General features: G+C 47.0%; 2 protein-coding genes across 2 annotated transcripts in view; one reads left to right on the forward strand and one right to left on the reverse strand.

Moving 5' to 3' along the window:
• Nucleotides 1-1,810, reverse strand: part of LOC122932912 (rab9 effector protein with kelch motifs-like) — a 96,396-nt gene extending 94,586 nt beyond the window's left edge. Inside the window, exons 1-2 of the mRNA XM_044287590.1 lie at nucleotides 1,587-1,810; nucleotides 1,432-1,503 (exon numbers count right to left, since the gene is read on the reverse strand). Coding sequence (XP_044143525.1) covers nucleotides 1,432-1,493 — 62 coding nt within the window. The 5' untranslated portion in view covers nucleotides 1,494-1,503; nucleotides 1,587-1,810. The remainder of the gene's footprint in view (nucleotides 1-1,431; nucleotides 1,504-1,586) is intronic.
• A 5,034-nt stretch (nucleotides 1,811-6,844) lies between these two features.
• LOC122922718 (hippocampus abundant transcript 1 protein-like) overlaps nucleotides 6,845-15,254 on the forward strand; it is a 71,100-nt gene continuing 62,690 nt past the window's right edge. Inside the window, exon 1 of the mRNA XM_044273421.1 lies at nucleotides 6,845-7,348. Coding sequence (XP_044129356.1) covers nucleotides 7,274-7,348 — 75 coding nt within the window. The 5' untranslated portion in view covers nucleotides 6,845-7,273. The remainder of the gene's footprint in view (nucleotides 7,349-15,254) is intronic.

Genomic DNA, 15,254 nt, shown 5'->3' on the forward strand with positions numbered 1-15,254 from the left:
CAAAGAAACATATTATGTCATTGTGGGACAAAAAGTAATAAACGCAGCATAACCTTGGTATGCTTTTACACCAATTTACCACAGAGGGACAGATCTACTAGGTCTGTCTAATATTTAGACGCTGTAAACAGTCTAAAGATGTGCCAAATTTATCCCAGTGGCTCACTCTGCATGTATAATTTGGCAAGTTGCTAGAAACATTTGTCTAACTTTACACCACCTGCGGTTAGGGTTGCCACCGGCTGGTAATTTAGTGCCCCTGCCAGTGCCGGTAATTATTTTCTCTATCGGCAATAATAATTGCTGGTATTTTCCTGTAATGACTGTTGTTAATGAGCACTTCCATTGTGGAGCGCTCATTAGTACAGCCTTTACCCCCCCCCACGTTAAGAAAAAATCAACTCAGCTGCGAGACGTCATCACACTGGAGCGCAGGTCCTGTCCTGAGCTTCCAGTGAGCAGCGGGTGTTCACAACAGCGCGATCAAATGGAGGAGGTGAGTGCTTTTTTTTTTTTTTTTTTGCACAGAAAAGAGAAGTGGGCACTACTGTGGGCATTAATATTACTCGAGGGCTCTAATGGGTGCACTATTAATTCTGGGGGTGCTAATGAGGGCATTATTAATTCTGGGGGTAGTAATGGAGGTATTATAATAACTGGGGGCACTAATGGAGGCATTACTATTACTGAGGGAACTAATAGGGACATTATTCATTCTGAGGGGCGCTAATGGAGGCATTACTATTACCGGGAGTACTAATGGGGGGCATTATCAATCTGGGGGGCACTAATGGAGGCATTAATATTACTGGGGGGCAGTAATGGGTGCACTATTAATAATGGGAGTGACATTATAACATTGAAACCTAACACCCTGTGTTAAGCCACGCCCTCACAACCACACCCCCTTTGGAGTACAGCTTAACGCGGACGGAACGTTTTGTTGGGAAAGTTGGCAACCCTACCTGTGGTTAGTTATTTTGCTGAAAAATATTGGCATACATTGACTCATTGTAAGCCACTCCTATTGCCATTAAGTCACCACCCCTTGTCAAAACAAAGTCTAAAACACATAAACATGGGGTAAAGCATGTGTTTAGTGCAAATTAAGCCACAATTCTGGTGCCTATTGCTTAGTAAATCTCCTCCAATTGATTTATATGAAGACACTGTACATAATTCCATGGTTTTTCTTTATTTGCAAAAGCAGTATAGTATAGTTGTGTTTAGGCCCTGTCTCTTCCAAGTAATTTTATGTGCTCCACTACCATTTTTATCTACTGCATGACAAATGTATAAATCCCAGCATGATAACATGTATATAAAATAGATTGGAAGCTCTTTCCTGGGCATCTATGTACACTGTTCTACAGGGCATGTTAATAAATATAGAATTAAGAATAAATAAAAAATAGTGGCCATTAAACATACCGAGGTCTTGGGGCATCTCCAAGGACGTTGCTTTGTACCCAATGTCCGCTTGCCAGAGACATGTTTTTCAAGCTTAAAAAAAATCAATAACAGTACAATATAAATCCTGAATGTAGACTATGCTTTTTATACATCACACAGCCAGCTGCACTTACCAGATGTGATATGTCCCCGGCGCAGGGTTTTACTGAACACTTGATAAGCAGCTATACAAACTACCGGCTAAACTAGCTAAAAAGAACTAGCTAAAAGTCTAAAGGACTGAAAACTAGCCGCAGCTTTGAAGAATGGTTTATTTGACTTGCCGCTAGTTGCTATGGATCAGAGTAAACAAAGGCAGCCAGTAAAGTATGAAATTTGCATGAACGGTTTCCGTCTAAGAAGAGGGACACATGACAGGTAACGCTGATATGCTATACTCTTTGTTTCAGCAAGTTCAAGATATCAGATCACTGCGTGCCAGGGAGGAGAGGCGTATCTCACAAGATATACAAGCAACAAGAGCTGGGCTGGTCCTGAAGGGGTTATTTTATTATTTAATCATAATAAATAATAATAATAAAAATAACCTCTTCAGGGCCAGACCAATATTCTTTTTTGTGTTTTTGATTTTTCTTCCCTTTCTTCCAAAGGCCATAACTTTTTGAATTTTCTATTCACCTAAACGAGGGTTTGTTTTTCTTTTTCCCTGGGGCAACTTGTATTTTGTAATGATACCATTTTATTTACCTTATTTTGTACTGGAAAAACTGTGGGACCCCCCCCCCCCCCCCAATTATGCAAAGGTTTTTGGGTTTTGTTTTTACAGCCTTCACTATGCTCTAAAAATGACATGCACATGACCTCTTTCTTGCAGGTCAATAGGATAGCGGTGATACCACATTTATAGTTTCTATTATATTTTACTACCTTTTTTAAAAATAAAAAACATTAAAGAAATTATTTTCATCTTTATATTCTGACACCCATGACAGTACTTGTTTTTTTGCGGGACGAGCTTAAGTTTTTATTGGTACCATTTTGGGGGGTACAAATAACTTTTTGATCACTTTTTATTCAATTTTTGGGGAGGCAAGGTGTCAAAAAAACTGCAAGTTGGCCATTTTATTTTTTATCTGTTATGTTACTTGTGGATGCAGCAATACCAATGATGTTTATGTTTTATTGTTTTTTTTATATGTTAAAGTGGAAAAGGAGGATGATTTCAATTTTTAATAATTTGGTATTTTATAATAAACATTTTTAAGTCCCCTTAGGGGGCTTAAATATGTGACCTTCTGAACGCTTTGTAGGAGAGTACCTGGGGTGGTAGTAGACGGCAGGTACGTGCCACCGGGGGTCCTGGCACCGGTGGAGTAAGAGCCAGAAAAGTGAATATTGCAGCGGTTATGCTGTTAACACAGCGGATCCGGGCCGGCTCTTATTGGGAGCAGGCAGATATGCGGGCGGGTGCCTGTCTCCCCACGGTCCAGGCCAGGTTTTGCAGGGAAGGGTTAAAACCTGACCAGCAACAAGGGTGTGGTGTGCAATGTGGAGCTTCTGTGTTCTCTGGCTGTGAGAGTGAGAAGGTGGAGGTGAGCTGGGCTGTGTGCTGAGGCCTGTGAAGGACTGTGCGGGATCCCGCAGCTGAAGCCAGGAGGGATCCATGTCCTGTGGCTAGAAGCAAGACCCATGGACTTACTTCACCAAGGAGAAAAAGGTGACATTACTCCTGGCTTTAAATAGACTTTGCTTTATGTGACTGAAACAGGCCTCAAGTAGCCGGCAGCAGGGACTTGCTGTGTTTGGACTATTATTTTGCTGTTGTGTGTGACCACCCTCCCTATGAACTGCACCATCTTTCACTTGTATGCACCGTGTGAATAAACAAAGCATCGTGTTTTACACCAAGACCATTCTGTGTTGCCTCTATACTGCACTCGCTACCACTGCCTACCAGAGCGGATCCCCACAGCTTGTATCATAGACTGTAGAATACTATTGTAGTCTAGGGCATTTTGAGAGTCTTCCTATTAAGCTATGCCATAGGTAGGACTTAGAGGGGTATTCCGGTTGGTTAAAATTATCCCTTATGCACAGCATAGGGGATAACTATCAGATCAGTAGGGGTCCTACCACTGGGACCCCCACCAATCATGAGAACGGCCCCATACCCCCTGCAGCTACCCTGAAATGACCGAAGCGACCGGTTACACATGCGTGCGGCCACTTCATTCATTTTTATGGGAATTCCAGACACAGCCAAATACAGCGCTCGGCTATCTCAGGAACTCCCATAGAAATTAATAGAGCGGCTGGAATACCCCTTTAACAGGCAGTTTGCTATGGCAGGCCTGGGAGCCTTCACACGGAGTGGAGACCACTCCCCAGACAATTGACTAGTATCGGAGCAGAAAGTTATGGCACCAATTGCTGTTGGGATACAAACAAAGAAAAAGCACCAAACTAGTGAGAAGCCGGCTGTAAAGGGATGCCACATTTCCCACCATAAATACCTAATAGATTTCTGCAGTGTGGTTTGGGGGAGTCTTCCAACTGAGTTACTTAGGTGGTGGGTGATTTAGCCATTGTTTGATGCCAAATTTTCTTTTTTACTTTTTAAAGGGGTCCTCTCACTTTAGTAAGTGGCTTTTATCATGTAGAGAAAGTTAATACAAGGCACTTACTAATGTGCTGTGATTGTCCATATTACTTCCTTTGCTGGCTGGATTCATTTTTTTTTTATCACATTATACACTGCTCGTTTCCATGGTTACAGACCACCCTGCAATCCATTAGTGGTGGTCGTGCTCACACAATGTAGGAAAAAGCGTAAGCCTCTCTGGTGGCCGGGACCATGGGAACGAACATAGACTGGTGCTTTTTCCTATATTGTGCAAGCACGGCCACCTACTGATTGATTGCAGAGTGGTCTGTAACCATGGAAACGAGCAGTGTATAATATAATGGAAAAATAAATCAAGCCAGCAAAGGAAGCAATATGGACAATCACAATACATTAGTAAGTGCCTTGTATTAACTTTCTCTACATGATAAATGCCACTTACTGAAGTGAGAGGACCCCTTTAAGATATAAAGAGGGTCAAATGTCAAAGATCTGTGTAAGCTGCAAACCACTAGAGAAGTACAGATTACTGTGCACTGTATGGAATACATGACATTTGTGGCCGGACATGGAGAAACTAAAAATATCTTCAGGACGTTCCTCATTAGCAGGATGATCTGTCTCTCATAGGCCACATTCACACGACTGTATGTGTTTTGCAGTCTGCAAATTGCGGATCCGCAAAACACGGATACCGGCCGAGTGAATGTAGCCGGCCCTATGATTGAAATGCCTATTCTTGAGGACTCGCTGCGGGAGGAACGCTCGTCTGCAAGGGGCCTAAAATGTGCGTCAATTCAGCAGCATTTCTGTAATGGAATCTGCAACAAAAAAACATACCATTTGGTGCAACATTTCAGTCATGTGTGCACTTCCTTAAGCAAATCCGCCCTGTTGTACACTACCAGCAAAGGGAAAGAGTTTTTCGCAATTCTCATCCACACGTTGTGTAAAAAATCTGCGGCAGAAACTAATACTGTATATGATAAATCCTCAGCAAGTCAATTACTGCTGCAGATTACATTACAGATTTCACCCATTGCAATGAAAAGTGCAAAATCTCTATCAAATCTGCAATAAAAACCATTTCATGTGTGCTGTCCGCATCCGTAGCTCCAGTTCTGTGGTCCGCAAAAAAAATATAACCTGTCCTATTCTTGTCTGTTTTGCGGACAAGAATAGGCAGTTATATCAATGGCTATCCGTGCCGTTCTGCAAATGGCGGAACGCACACGGACGCCATCCGTGTTTAGCAGATCTGCAATTTGTGGACCGCAAAACACACAACGGTCGCATGCATGAGGCCTAAGAGACCACTGACATGACCATACATTTCTGTCTGCGTCCGTTCCACAATTTTGCGTTCCGTGGCCATGCTAAAAAGATAGAACATGTCCTATTCTTCCAGTTTTTGCAGACAAGAATCTGCATTTCTATCACGGAGAAGGATGTTCCGTTCATCAAAATGGATACGGTGGTGTGAATGAGCCTTAGGCCTCTTTCACACTACCGTTTTTTTTTCCGTTTTGCGGGCCGTATACGGTCCGTATACGGAACCATTCATTTCAATGGTTCCTCAAAAAAAACGGAATGTACTCCGCATGCATTCCTTTTCCGTATTTCCGTTCCGTTGAAAGATAGAACATGTCCTATTATTGCCTGCAAATCACATTCCGTGGCTCTATTCAAGTCAATGGGTCCGCAAAAAAAACGGAACACATACGGAAATGCATCCATATGTCTTCCGTATCCGTTCCGTTTTTTCAGAACTATCTATTGAAAATGTTATGCAGATGCCAGGGAGGGTGGGAGCTGTAGCTGGGATCGCGATGCGGCAGGACGCGCACGGCGCATGTGCGAGAAGAGAGCAGTCCCGGCTACAGGGAAAAATGTCCATCAATATGCGGAGGAGCGGCATAGGGGCGGGCTTATCCGACGGTTGAGTCAAGGAGGCCGCTGCCCCTGTGACTTCAGCACGACTTCAAAAAGGTGTCAAACACAGTTTTATAAGTCGATTTTATGAGACAGCACAACGCAGAAAGAAGATATGAATACGTCTTTGGGCACACTATGAGAGATACTTTAAGGTACTGTGATTAGTGTAAATTGTCTTTTCCAGGTGACAGGTTCCCTTTAAGGAGCAAAGAGGGACAGAGGGACTTGGGAAGTCTGCTTAAGGCTAGGTCTACACAACGACATTTGTCGCGCAACATTTTGTTGCACCAATGTCGCGCGACAATTTTTATATAATGGCAGTCTATGGTGTCACACTGCAACATGCTGTGACTCAACAGTAGCAGAAAATCCATTCGAGATGGATTTTTCTGCGACTGTCGCGTCGCAGTCGCAGCTTGTCGCAGAGCGACACCATAGACTGCCATTATAAAAATTGTCGCATGACATTGGTGCAACAAAATGTTGTGCGACAAATGTTGCAGTGTAGTTGTGCCCTCTCTGTCACCCGACAAATGTCGTCGCGTGTAGACCTAGCCTAAATCCCATTTGCGCATATGAAGGCAAAAGACAAATGGAAAACGTTGCCAATCGGCTCGCTCCTCTCATTCTCCAGAGAGGCCAGAAGAAGTGAGAGCTGGAATCTGATTGGCTGCCACAGGTAACCGATCTCGTGCACTAGTTTGGAGACGTCCCTGTCACACAGCCGCAAGAAGACACTTTAGTGACCGCGGATCACATTCCCCAGGAATGCGTCACCTCTATTGTTCGCAGTCAGGTGTCGCCGGCGCCCTCTGCCGCCCTCAGGTAGAACTGCAGCCTCCCGGCAAGCGTCAGGCAGCATGGTGACGCGCATCCGGCGGGGAGAGGGGAGAGCGCAGTAGTCACTGGAGAAGAGGAGCAGGAGGCCGAGCTTGCCGGTGCGCCTGTGAGTGTGTAGGCGGGCAGGTCCATTCGGACCGGAGTTGGAGTCTGGATCCCTCAAAGGACGAGAGGAGGCCGGAAGAGGGCACCGGAGCTGACCAGCCCGAGCCTTCCTCCGGACCGGCGTGTGTTCCGCTGTACCCCGCTGCTAGCACGGAGGAGAAGGAGGGACCTGTGCGCTGTGCAGCCTCACCTCCCGCCTACCCCGTGCTGCTGAACCCGGCCTCTCTGGGCCCCGTGGCCCTGCACCCTGTTCTGGTGGCCGCCATCGACCTGTCCTCCAGCCCCGCAGCTCTGGGCCCCGCGGAAAGTCCCCTGATAGTGACAGGAGCCGGCGCCCAGGAGGAGGATGAGGGCAAGATGAGCAAGAAGAAGAAGGCGGCCGGCAGCAGGATCATGCTGGTCAAGAGGATCCTCATGAAGGATGGCAGCTCGGTGAGTGGGTGATTGGTGTGGCAGCTTCTTGGCATCTGCTGTGCAGTGAGGACTATCCGTCAGTGATTGTGAAGGTCTGTGTGTTTCGACCCAATCACGGATCAAACACTGACATGAAACTGGACAGAAGTCTGGTAGCTGATACACTTTGAAAGTGGACTCTGTTTTTTTTGCGATCCGTATACGGAACCATTCATTTCAATGGATCCGCAAAAAAAACCCGGAAGGTACTCTGTATACCTTCTGTTAACGTTTTTCTGTTCAAAGATAGAACATGTCCTATTATTGTCCGCGTTACGGACAAGGATAGTACTGTCCTGCAAAAACTGAATGCACACGGACGTCATTCGTATTTTTTGCGGTCCCCAAAATATTGAAAACGCCATATGGTCATGTGCAAGAGGCCTTAATGTAAACTTATTGTGGCCTCTAAAATGTCGGTTTGGCCCCTGGGGTCTGTAGTATTAGATAATGACCGTATAACATGGTGCGGATCTCGGCGGTTTAGAGGTTGGCGGAGTCTTGTTTGCTGTGATGAGTTGTCCGTTCTTCTGCCGACTCCTCCGTGTGGATGGTGGCTTCCTCCTTATTCGGATACGAGGCCTGTGTTTTTGGCTTCACCCGAAGTTCAGAAATCATTGCAGCCCATACTCTGATCAGCCGTAACATTAAAACCACTGCCAGGTGAAGTGGATAACGTGGATTATCTCCTGACAAGGGCGCTGTGCCCAGTTGTTTGTCAGTGGGCAGTCTTCTTCACCGCTGGTATGATTTTGGAGTGTGTATAGCTGTTTGATCACTTTTTATGACATTATTTTTTTGGGAAGGTGACATACTCCTGTAACAGTACGGGCGTTTTGGGATGTTTTTTATTTTAATTTTGGGGGAAAGGGGGGTGATTTAAACTTTAGTTTTTTGTTTTTTTTTAAACTTCTTTTGTTTTAGACCTCCTATGTGACATGGACTTGCAAATTTCAGATGACCTTTTCCACAGTGTGTATATACACCAATGCAGTGCTCCTACCTGCGGTCTTGCATTGAAATAAATCTGTAATAGGGCTGGCAGCCTTGTACAGGCCCAGGCCCTTTACCAATAAGGGCTCTTTCACACTTGCGTTGTCCGGATCCGGCGTGTACTCCACTTGCCGGAATTACACTGCCGGATCCGGAAAAACGCAAGTGTACTGAAAGCATTTGAAGACGGATCCGTCTTCAAAATGCTTTCAGTGTTACTATGGCAGCCAGGACGCTATTAAAGTCCTGGTTGCCATAGTAGGAGCAAGGAGCGGTATACTTACAGAGTGACGTCGGAGCGCCCCATGCGCATGGATGACGTGCCATGTGATCACGTGATCCATGCGCTTGGGGCGCCCTGACGTCACTCTGGAGCGCCCTGGGAGCTGCACAGATGGTAAGTATACTGCTCCCCACTACACTTTACCATGGCTGCCGGGACTTTAGCGTCCCGGCAGCCATGGTAACCACTCTAAAAAAGCTAAACGGCGGTTCCGGCAATGCGCCGAAACAACGTTTAACTTAAGGCCGGATCAATGCCTTTCAATGGGCATTCATTCCGGATCCGGCCTTTCGGCAAGTCTTCAGGATTTTTGGCCGGAGCAAAAAGCGCAGCATGCTGCGGTATTTTCTCCGGCCAAAAAACGTTCCGTTCCGGAACTGAAGACATCCTGAACTGATTTATCTCCATTCAGAATGCATTAGGATAAAACTGATCAGGATTCTTCCGGCATAGAGCCCTGACGACGGAACTCTATGCCGGAAGGACTATAACGCAGGTGTGAAAGAGCCCTAAGGACCACCTTCCCCGATCCCAGCGAGTGGCCCCAGGAGTGCTCCCAAGTTTCCTGCTTTCACAATGCTGCCTTAAACGGGAGGCTGTTTTGTGGTGCTCCAAAATCGGCACCAAAAAACTCTACCCTAGCATAGTAACATAGTACATAAGGCCGAAAACAGACACCTGTCCATCCAGTTCGGCCTGTCATCCTGCAAGTATAGCCAGAGGAAGGCAAAAAACCCCTGTGAGGTAGAAGCCAATTTTCCTCACTTTAGGGGAAAATAAATCCTTCCCGACTCCAATCAGGCATCAGAATAACTCCCTGGATCAACGACCCCTCTCTAGTAGCTATAGCCTGTAATATTATTACGCTCCAGAAATACGTCCAGGGCCCTCTTGAATTCCTTTATTGTACTCACCATCACCACCTCCTCAGGTAGAGAGTTCCATAGTCTCACTGCTCTTACCGTAAAGAATCCTCTTCTATGTTTGTGTACAAACCTTCTTTCCTCCAGACGCAGAGGATGTCCCCTCGTCACAGTCACAGTCCTGGGGATAAATAGATGATGGGATAGATCTCTGTACTGACCCCTGATATATTTACACATAGTAATTAGATCTCCCCTCATTGAATAATTATTTTGATAATCTTTCTGGGTATTGTAGTCCACCTCTTTTCAAAACTGGAGTCAAAATACAAAAAAACATTTTTGTACAGGTGATCTGAAAAAGTATCAAAGCCCCTCTTTTACCACATTTTGAAGCCAGTAATATGGGGTGCGGAGCGTGTTCCCCCCCCCCCTTCCCCACCTCTATAGTTCAGTGAAGCTTTGCTTTTTTTCATGGCAGATCCTCAGGAAACTGGACTGATGCAGTAAGTTATATGAAACTTGTAAACTGGGCAGTAACCGTCAGTGGGTGAGGAGGAAACTAGGTCTTATAAAACTTCCAGGAGAATACTCGCTGTGCCAGGAACAGAGGCTGTACTCTCTCTTTGGCGGTCCCATAGAGATAAAAGGAGTGGCAGCACACATGCTTCACCTGCCGGGTATGGGGTCCCAGTCAGCAGTCTGTAGATTTCCACTGCAGATTTCACGGGGTTAAATGTCAGGCAGATAGGTGATAGGATAGTGCAGGCCGTGGGGCGGACACGGTGTGTGGTTTGGTACTACAAGTGTTGTCTGCGGCTGTACCTGTATGTTACCATGCCGGAGCGTGGCATCGGTAACTACCTGCACCTCCGGGAGGTCCTTTTGTTTTCTTCACATGGAATTTAGACTGCTGAACTGTAGGCAGGACCTGGGGACACCCTGCGGGTAATGGGTACGTGCTGTCGCTGTGCAAGCGCTTCTCTGCTGAGGCAGGTGTACTGTAGAGTCATGTACTGGAGGCCACAGTACAGGACTAATACATTCGTAACCCACATGGAGGAGCCGCCTCTTATACAGGGATTTAGGAGGGTTCTTTTCTAGCTTTGATAATGAAGTCTAAAGACCCCTTTACACGGCTAGGCATCTTCCAGATAATCGTAGGACCTCCCATTAGTGATTATCTGCCAGTGTAAAGGTGCCGTCGAATACCTGATGAACATAGGTTCTTTGTGCGGTCACCTAAATCGTCGTTTGCCGGCAGCAGATCCCGCCGTCTAAACAGCATCTGCTGCCGGCAAACAGTGTCTGTATGGGCAAGAGCGATGGCAATAGTGATCCCTACTCCCCATACTGTGGAGAGGATCACTGCATATAAATGTACTGGTCTCCTTCACTGACCAGCAGGCGCTTCCTTTCTGACAAGCGTATGCTAAGGCTACTTTCACACTAGCGTTAAAGTTTTCCGGTATTGAGTTTCGTCCTAAGAAACGCTTCAGTTTTGTCCCAATGCATTCTGAATGTAAAGCAATCTGTTCAGTATGCATCAGGATGTCTTCAGTTCACTCACTTTTACGGTATTTGGCCGGAGAAAATACTGCCGCATGCTGCGGTATTTTCTCCGGCCCAAATTCCGGAACACTTGCTGAATTGCATTAATTTCCATTGAAATGTATTAATGCCGGATCCGGTACCAAGTGTTCCAGGAAAACGGTTCTGTTTTCCCGGTCTGCGCATGCGCATACCTTTTTAAAAATGTGAAAAATAAATAAATGCCGGATCCGTTTTTCTAGATCACACCGGAAAGACGGATCCGGTAGTTCAGTGCATTTGTCAGATGGATCCGGAAACAAATGGTGTTCGTTTTGCATACGGATTTCCCGGATCAGGCAGGCAGTTCCAGCAACTACAAATAGTACAGGTGCCATTTTGACCAAACATAACAGTCTAAGGCCTCATGCACACAAACGTATTTTCTTTCTGTGTCCGTTCCGTTTTTATTGCGGAACTATTCTCTTTAATGGGTCCGCAAAAAAACCTGAAGTTACTCCGTGTGCATTCTGTTTCTGTATGTATTTCTTTTCCGCAAAAAAAAAACATGTCCTATTATTGTCCGCATTACGGACAAGGATAGAACTGTTCTATGAAGGGCCAGCTGTTCCGTTCCGCAAAATACGGAATGCACACAGATGTCATCCATATTTTTGGATGATCTACGGTCGTGTGCAAGACCCCTCATTTCCTCATTTTTAAGTTCAGAATGTTATTTATTTAGTTCTTTATTTGGCATTAATGGCAGCCAAGCTGTCCCTGCCTTTTTGTCCCTTTCTCAGCCTCAGATCTGCCCCCCCCCCCCCCACCTCCATCAGCCTCGGATCAGACTCCCATTAGATCTCTCAGCCTCAGATCAGACAGTGCTGCTCTCTGCTCACTAACATACCATGGCAGCCTGGACTTCAGCAGCGTGACTCCTGGCTGCCATGGTAACCGATCGGTGCCCCAGCATTACACTGCTGGGGCTCCGATCGGAACTGCAAACTGCCACCAATGATGGGGGGGAGGAGGGGGACCCTGTGGCCACTGCCACCAATGATTAATACTGGGGAGGGGGGGTTTGCGTTACCAGAGGGGGCAGATCAGAGGCTGGGGAAGGGAGGCAGATCAGAGGCTGGGGAAGGGGGGCAGATCAGAGGCTGGGGAAGGGGGGCAGATCAGAGGCTGGGGAAGGGGGGCAGATCAGAGGCTGGGGAAGGGGGGCAGATCAGAGGCTGGGGAAGGGGGGCAGATCAGAGGCTGGGGAAGGGGGGCAGATCAGAGGCTGGGGAAGGGGGGCAGATCAGAGGCTGGGGAAGGGGGGCAGATCAGAGGCTGGGGAAGGGGGGCAGATCAGAGGCTGGGGAAGGGGGGCAGATCAGAGGCTGGGGAAGGGGGGCAGATCAGAGGCTGGGGAAGGGGGGCAGATCAGAGGCTGGGGAAGGGGGGCAGATCAGAGGCTGGGGAAGGGGGGCAGATCAGAGGCTGGGGAAGGGGGGCAGATCAGAGGCTGGGGAAGGGGGGCAGATCAGAGGCTGGGGAAGGGGGGCAGATCAGAGGCTGGGGAAGGGGGGCAGATCAGAGGCTGGGGAAGGGGGGCAGATCAGAGGCTGGGGAAGGGGGGCAGATCAGAGGCTGGGGAAGGGGGGCAGATCAGAGGCTGGGGAAGGGGGGCAGATCAGAGGCTGCCGCCATGGTCAGCTCCCTGCTGTTGTGTGCACTATGCACAGGGCAGCAGGGAGAGTGTAAAGTCCTATTCACCCTAATAGAGCTCTATTAGGGTGAATATGACAAGGGTTCTAGCCCTTAAGGAGGCCAATAGTTAATAAATAAAAAGTAAAAAATAAATAAAATTTAAACACCCCCCCCCCAATATAGAAAACAATATATCGCAATATATATCGCATATCGCACATGCTTAAAATTATATCGCAATATAGATTTTAGGCCATATCGCCCACCCCTACCCTCAGACCCCTCAGCCTTACATCAGAACTCCCCCCCCCACCCTCAATTAACCTCAGATTAGCCCCATCAGACCCTCAGCATCCAAACAGACCTCAGATCAGACGATTAAAAATAGAAATAAACTTAAATCTCCAGCTCCGGACAGCGCTGCCACTTGGCAGATTCACCCACCCTACTAGGGGTGGGCGATATGGCCTTAAATCTATATTGCAATATCTTCTATATTTCGGGGGTTAAACTTTTTTTTTTTTTTTAAACTTTATTTAATAACTATTAGCCTCCTTAGGGGCTAGAACCCTTGTCCTATTCACCCTGATAGAGCACTATTATGGTGAATAAGACTTCACACTCTCCCTGCTGCCCTGTGCATAGTACACACAGCAGCAGGGAGATTACCATGGAGGGCTTCGGTAGCGTCCTGGCTGCCATGGTAACCGATCGGAGCCCCACGATTACACTGCTGGGGCTCCGATCAGACACCGCAATTAATATTATACTTCGAAGAGGGGGAGTAGAAGGGAGGGGCTGTGGCCATTGCGCCACCAGTGAATATAGTTAATATGCCTGAATACAAACGTAGCCTGCATATGCCGGCCATATCACATACCTGGCCTCTATTACTGCGTGCTGTGATCCGCCGCAATTAACCCCTCAGGGACCTGAGGGGTTAACAGGGTTGTCCGAGTTTTTTTTTTTTTTTTTCTATGTTCCTAACTAAGCAAATGTAACAGCTTTCGAATTAACTCACTTTATCTGCAGTGCATGGTTTATCAGATTTCACTGAGGGTCACATGACCTGCGATGTCAGCTTCTCTCCCTGCTCTTATAAATGTCGTTTACAAGCCTGTCACTGTGCAGGCTACGCCCCCACCTCACTGCTGTCCTAGGATCCTTAACCCCTTCAGCTGCACAGACTAGAGAGAGCATTGCATAAGAAGGTAGGGGGAAGATCCTGTGTGTATTAGCAGTGTCATTATACAGCTGGGACTTGTAGTCCTACACATACAACATGCTGCAGAGTCTCCCAGCAGGCAGACATGTCACTCAGGGCAGCTCTTGTATTCACTCCCTTAGCAGTGTCATTATACAGCTGGGACTTGTAGTTCTACACTTACAAGTTGCTGCTGATTCTCCCAGCACTCAGGGCAGCACTTGTATTCACTCCCTTAGCAGTGCAGGGGGAGGGGCAGAGATCGTTTTTATTGCATGTAAACAAAGGGCTAGAAAAGAACCAGGGAATTTTCAGTGCTATATATATTTTTTTTTTCATAACTTGGACAACCACTTTAATTGCGGCAGATCACAGTGCGCAGTAATAGAGGCCGGGTATGGGATATGGCTGGTGTTCCAGAATTTTCTGCTACCCGGAATTTTTTGCTACCCACGTCACTTCCGGTAGTGACGTGGGAGGTGTGTCTCTCACCTCGGCTTCTCATTGGCTCTGCCGGGGGTTTGTCTACAAATATCTAGACCTCTTCAGCACCTCTATGACGTTTACTTGACAGTATTTTTACTAATTGGTCACTCAGACCACATTACGTCTAGCTTGAAGTGCTGACTTATATATAACATTTTAAATCTTTATTTCATTTCCTTAAAACTATCTTCCACAATATAGACATAAACTGTTTAAAAGTATCAAGGGTTTAGACTGCCCTTTTTCTCTGTCATTCATTAGTATTGTTCATGTATCTGGATATCACCATCCACACTGTGATGTTCAGCTTTAGAGCTCTCCTGCTGAACAACAACACACTCCTATTGTTTATCTATATGACTCCAAATGTTTCGCTGGTGACCCAGCGTCTTCAGGGGATAATGCAGTGGGCCGGAATTTTCTGCTACCTTCGGCCGTCTTTTTCGCGCATGCGCAGTGGGCCGGAATTTTCTGCTACCTTCGGCCGTCTTTTTCGCGCATGCGCAGTGGGCCGGAATTTTCTGCTACCTTTTGGCGCGTTCACGCTACGGGTGAATCCTCCGCGCCTGTGCCGACAAACCCCCGGCAGAGCCAATGAGAAGCCGAGATGAGACACACCTCCCACGTCACTACCGGAAGTGATGTGGGTAGCAGAAAATTCCAGAACACCGGCATATGCAGGCTACGTTTGTATTCAGTCCCTCCACTCCTCCTCTGTTCTCATTGGTGGCGCAGTGGCCACAGTCCCTTCCCTCCTCCTCCTCTGTTCTTATTGGTGGTCAGCGGCAGCCGCACACAGTGGGGAGGGAGGGACTCCCTCATTCTCCA

This window comes from Bufo gargarizans, chromosome 1 (genome assembly GCF_014858855.1).
Source record: "Bufo gargarizans isolate SCDJY-AF-19 chromosome 1, ASM1485885v1, whole genome shotgun sequence".
Taxonomy (NCBI): Eukaryota; Metazoa; Chordata; class Amphibia; order Anura; family Bufonidae; genus Bufo; species Bufo gargarizans.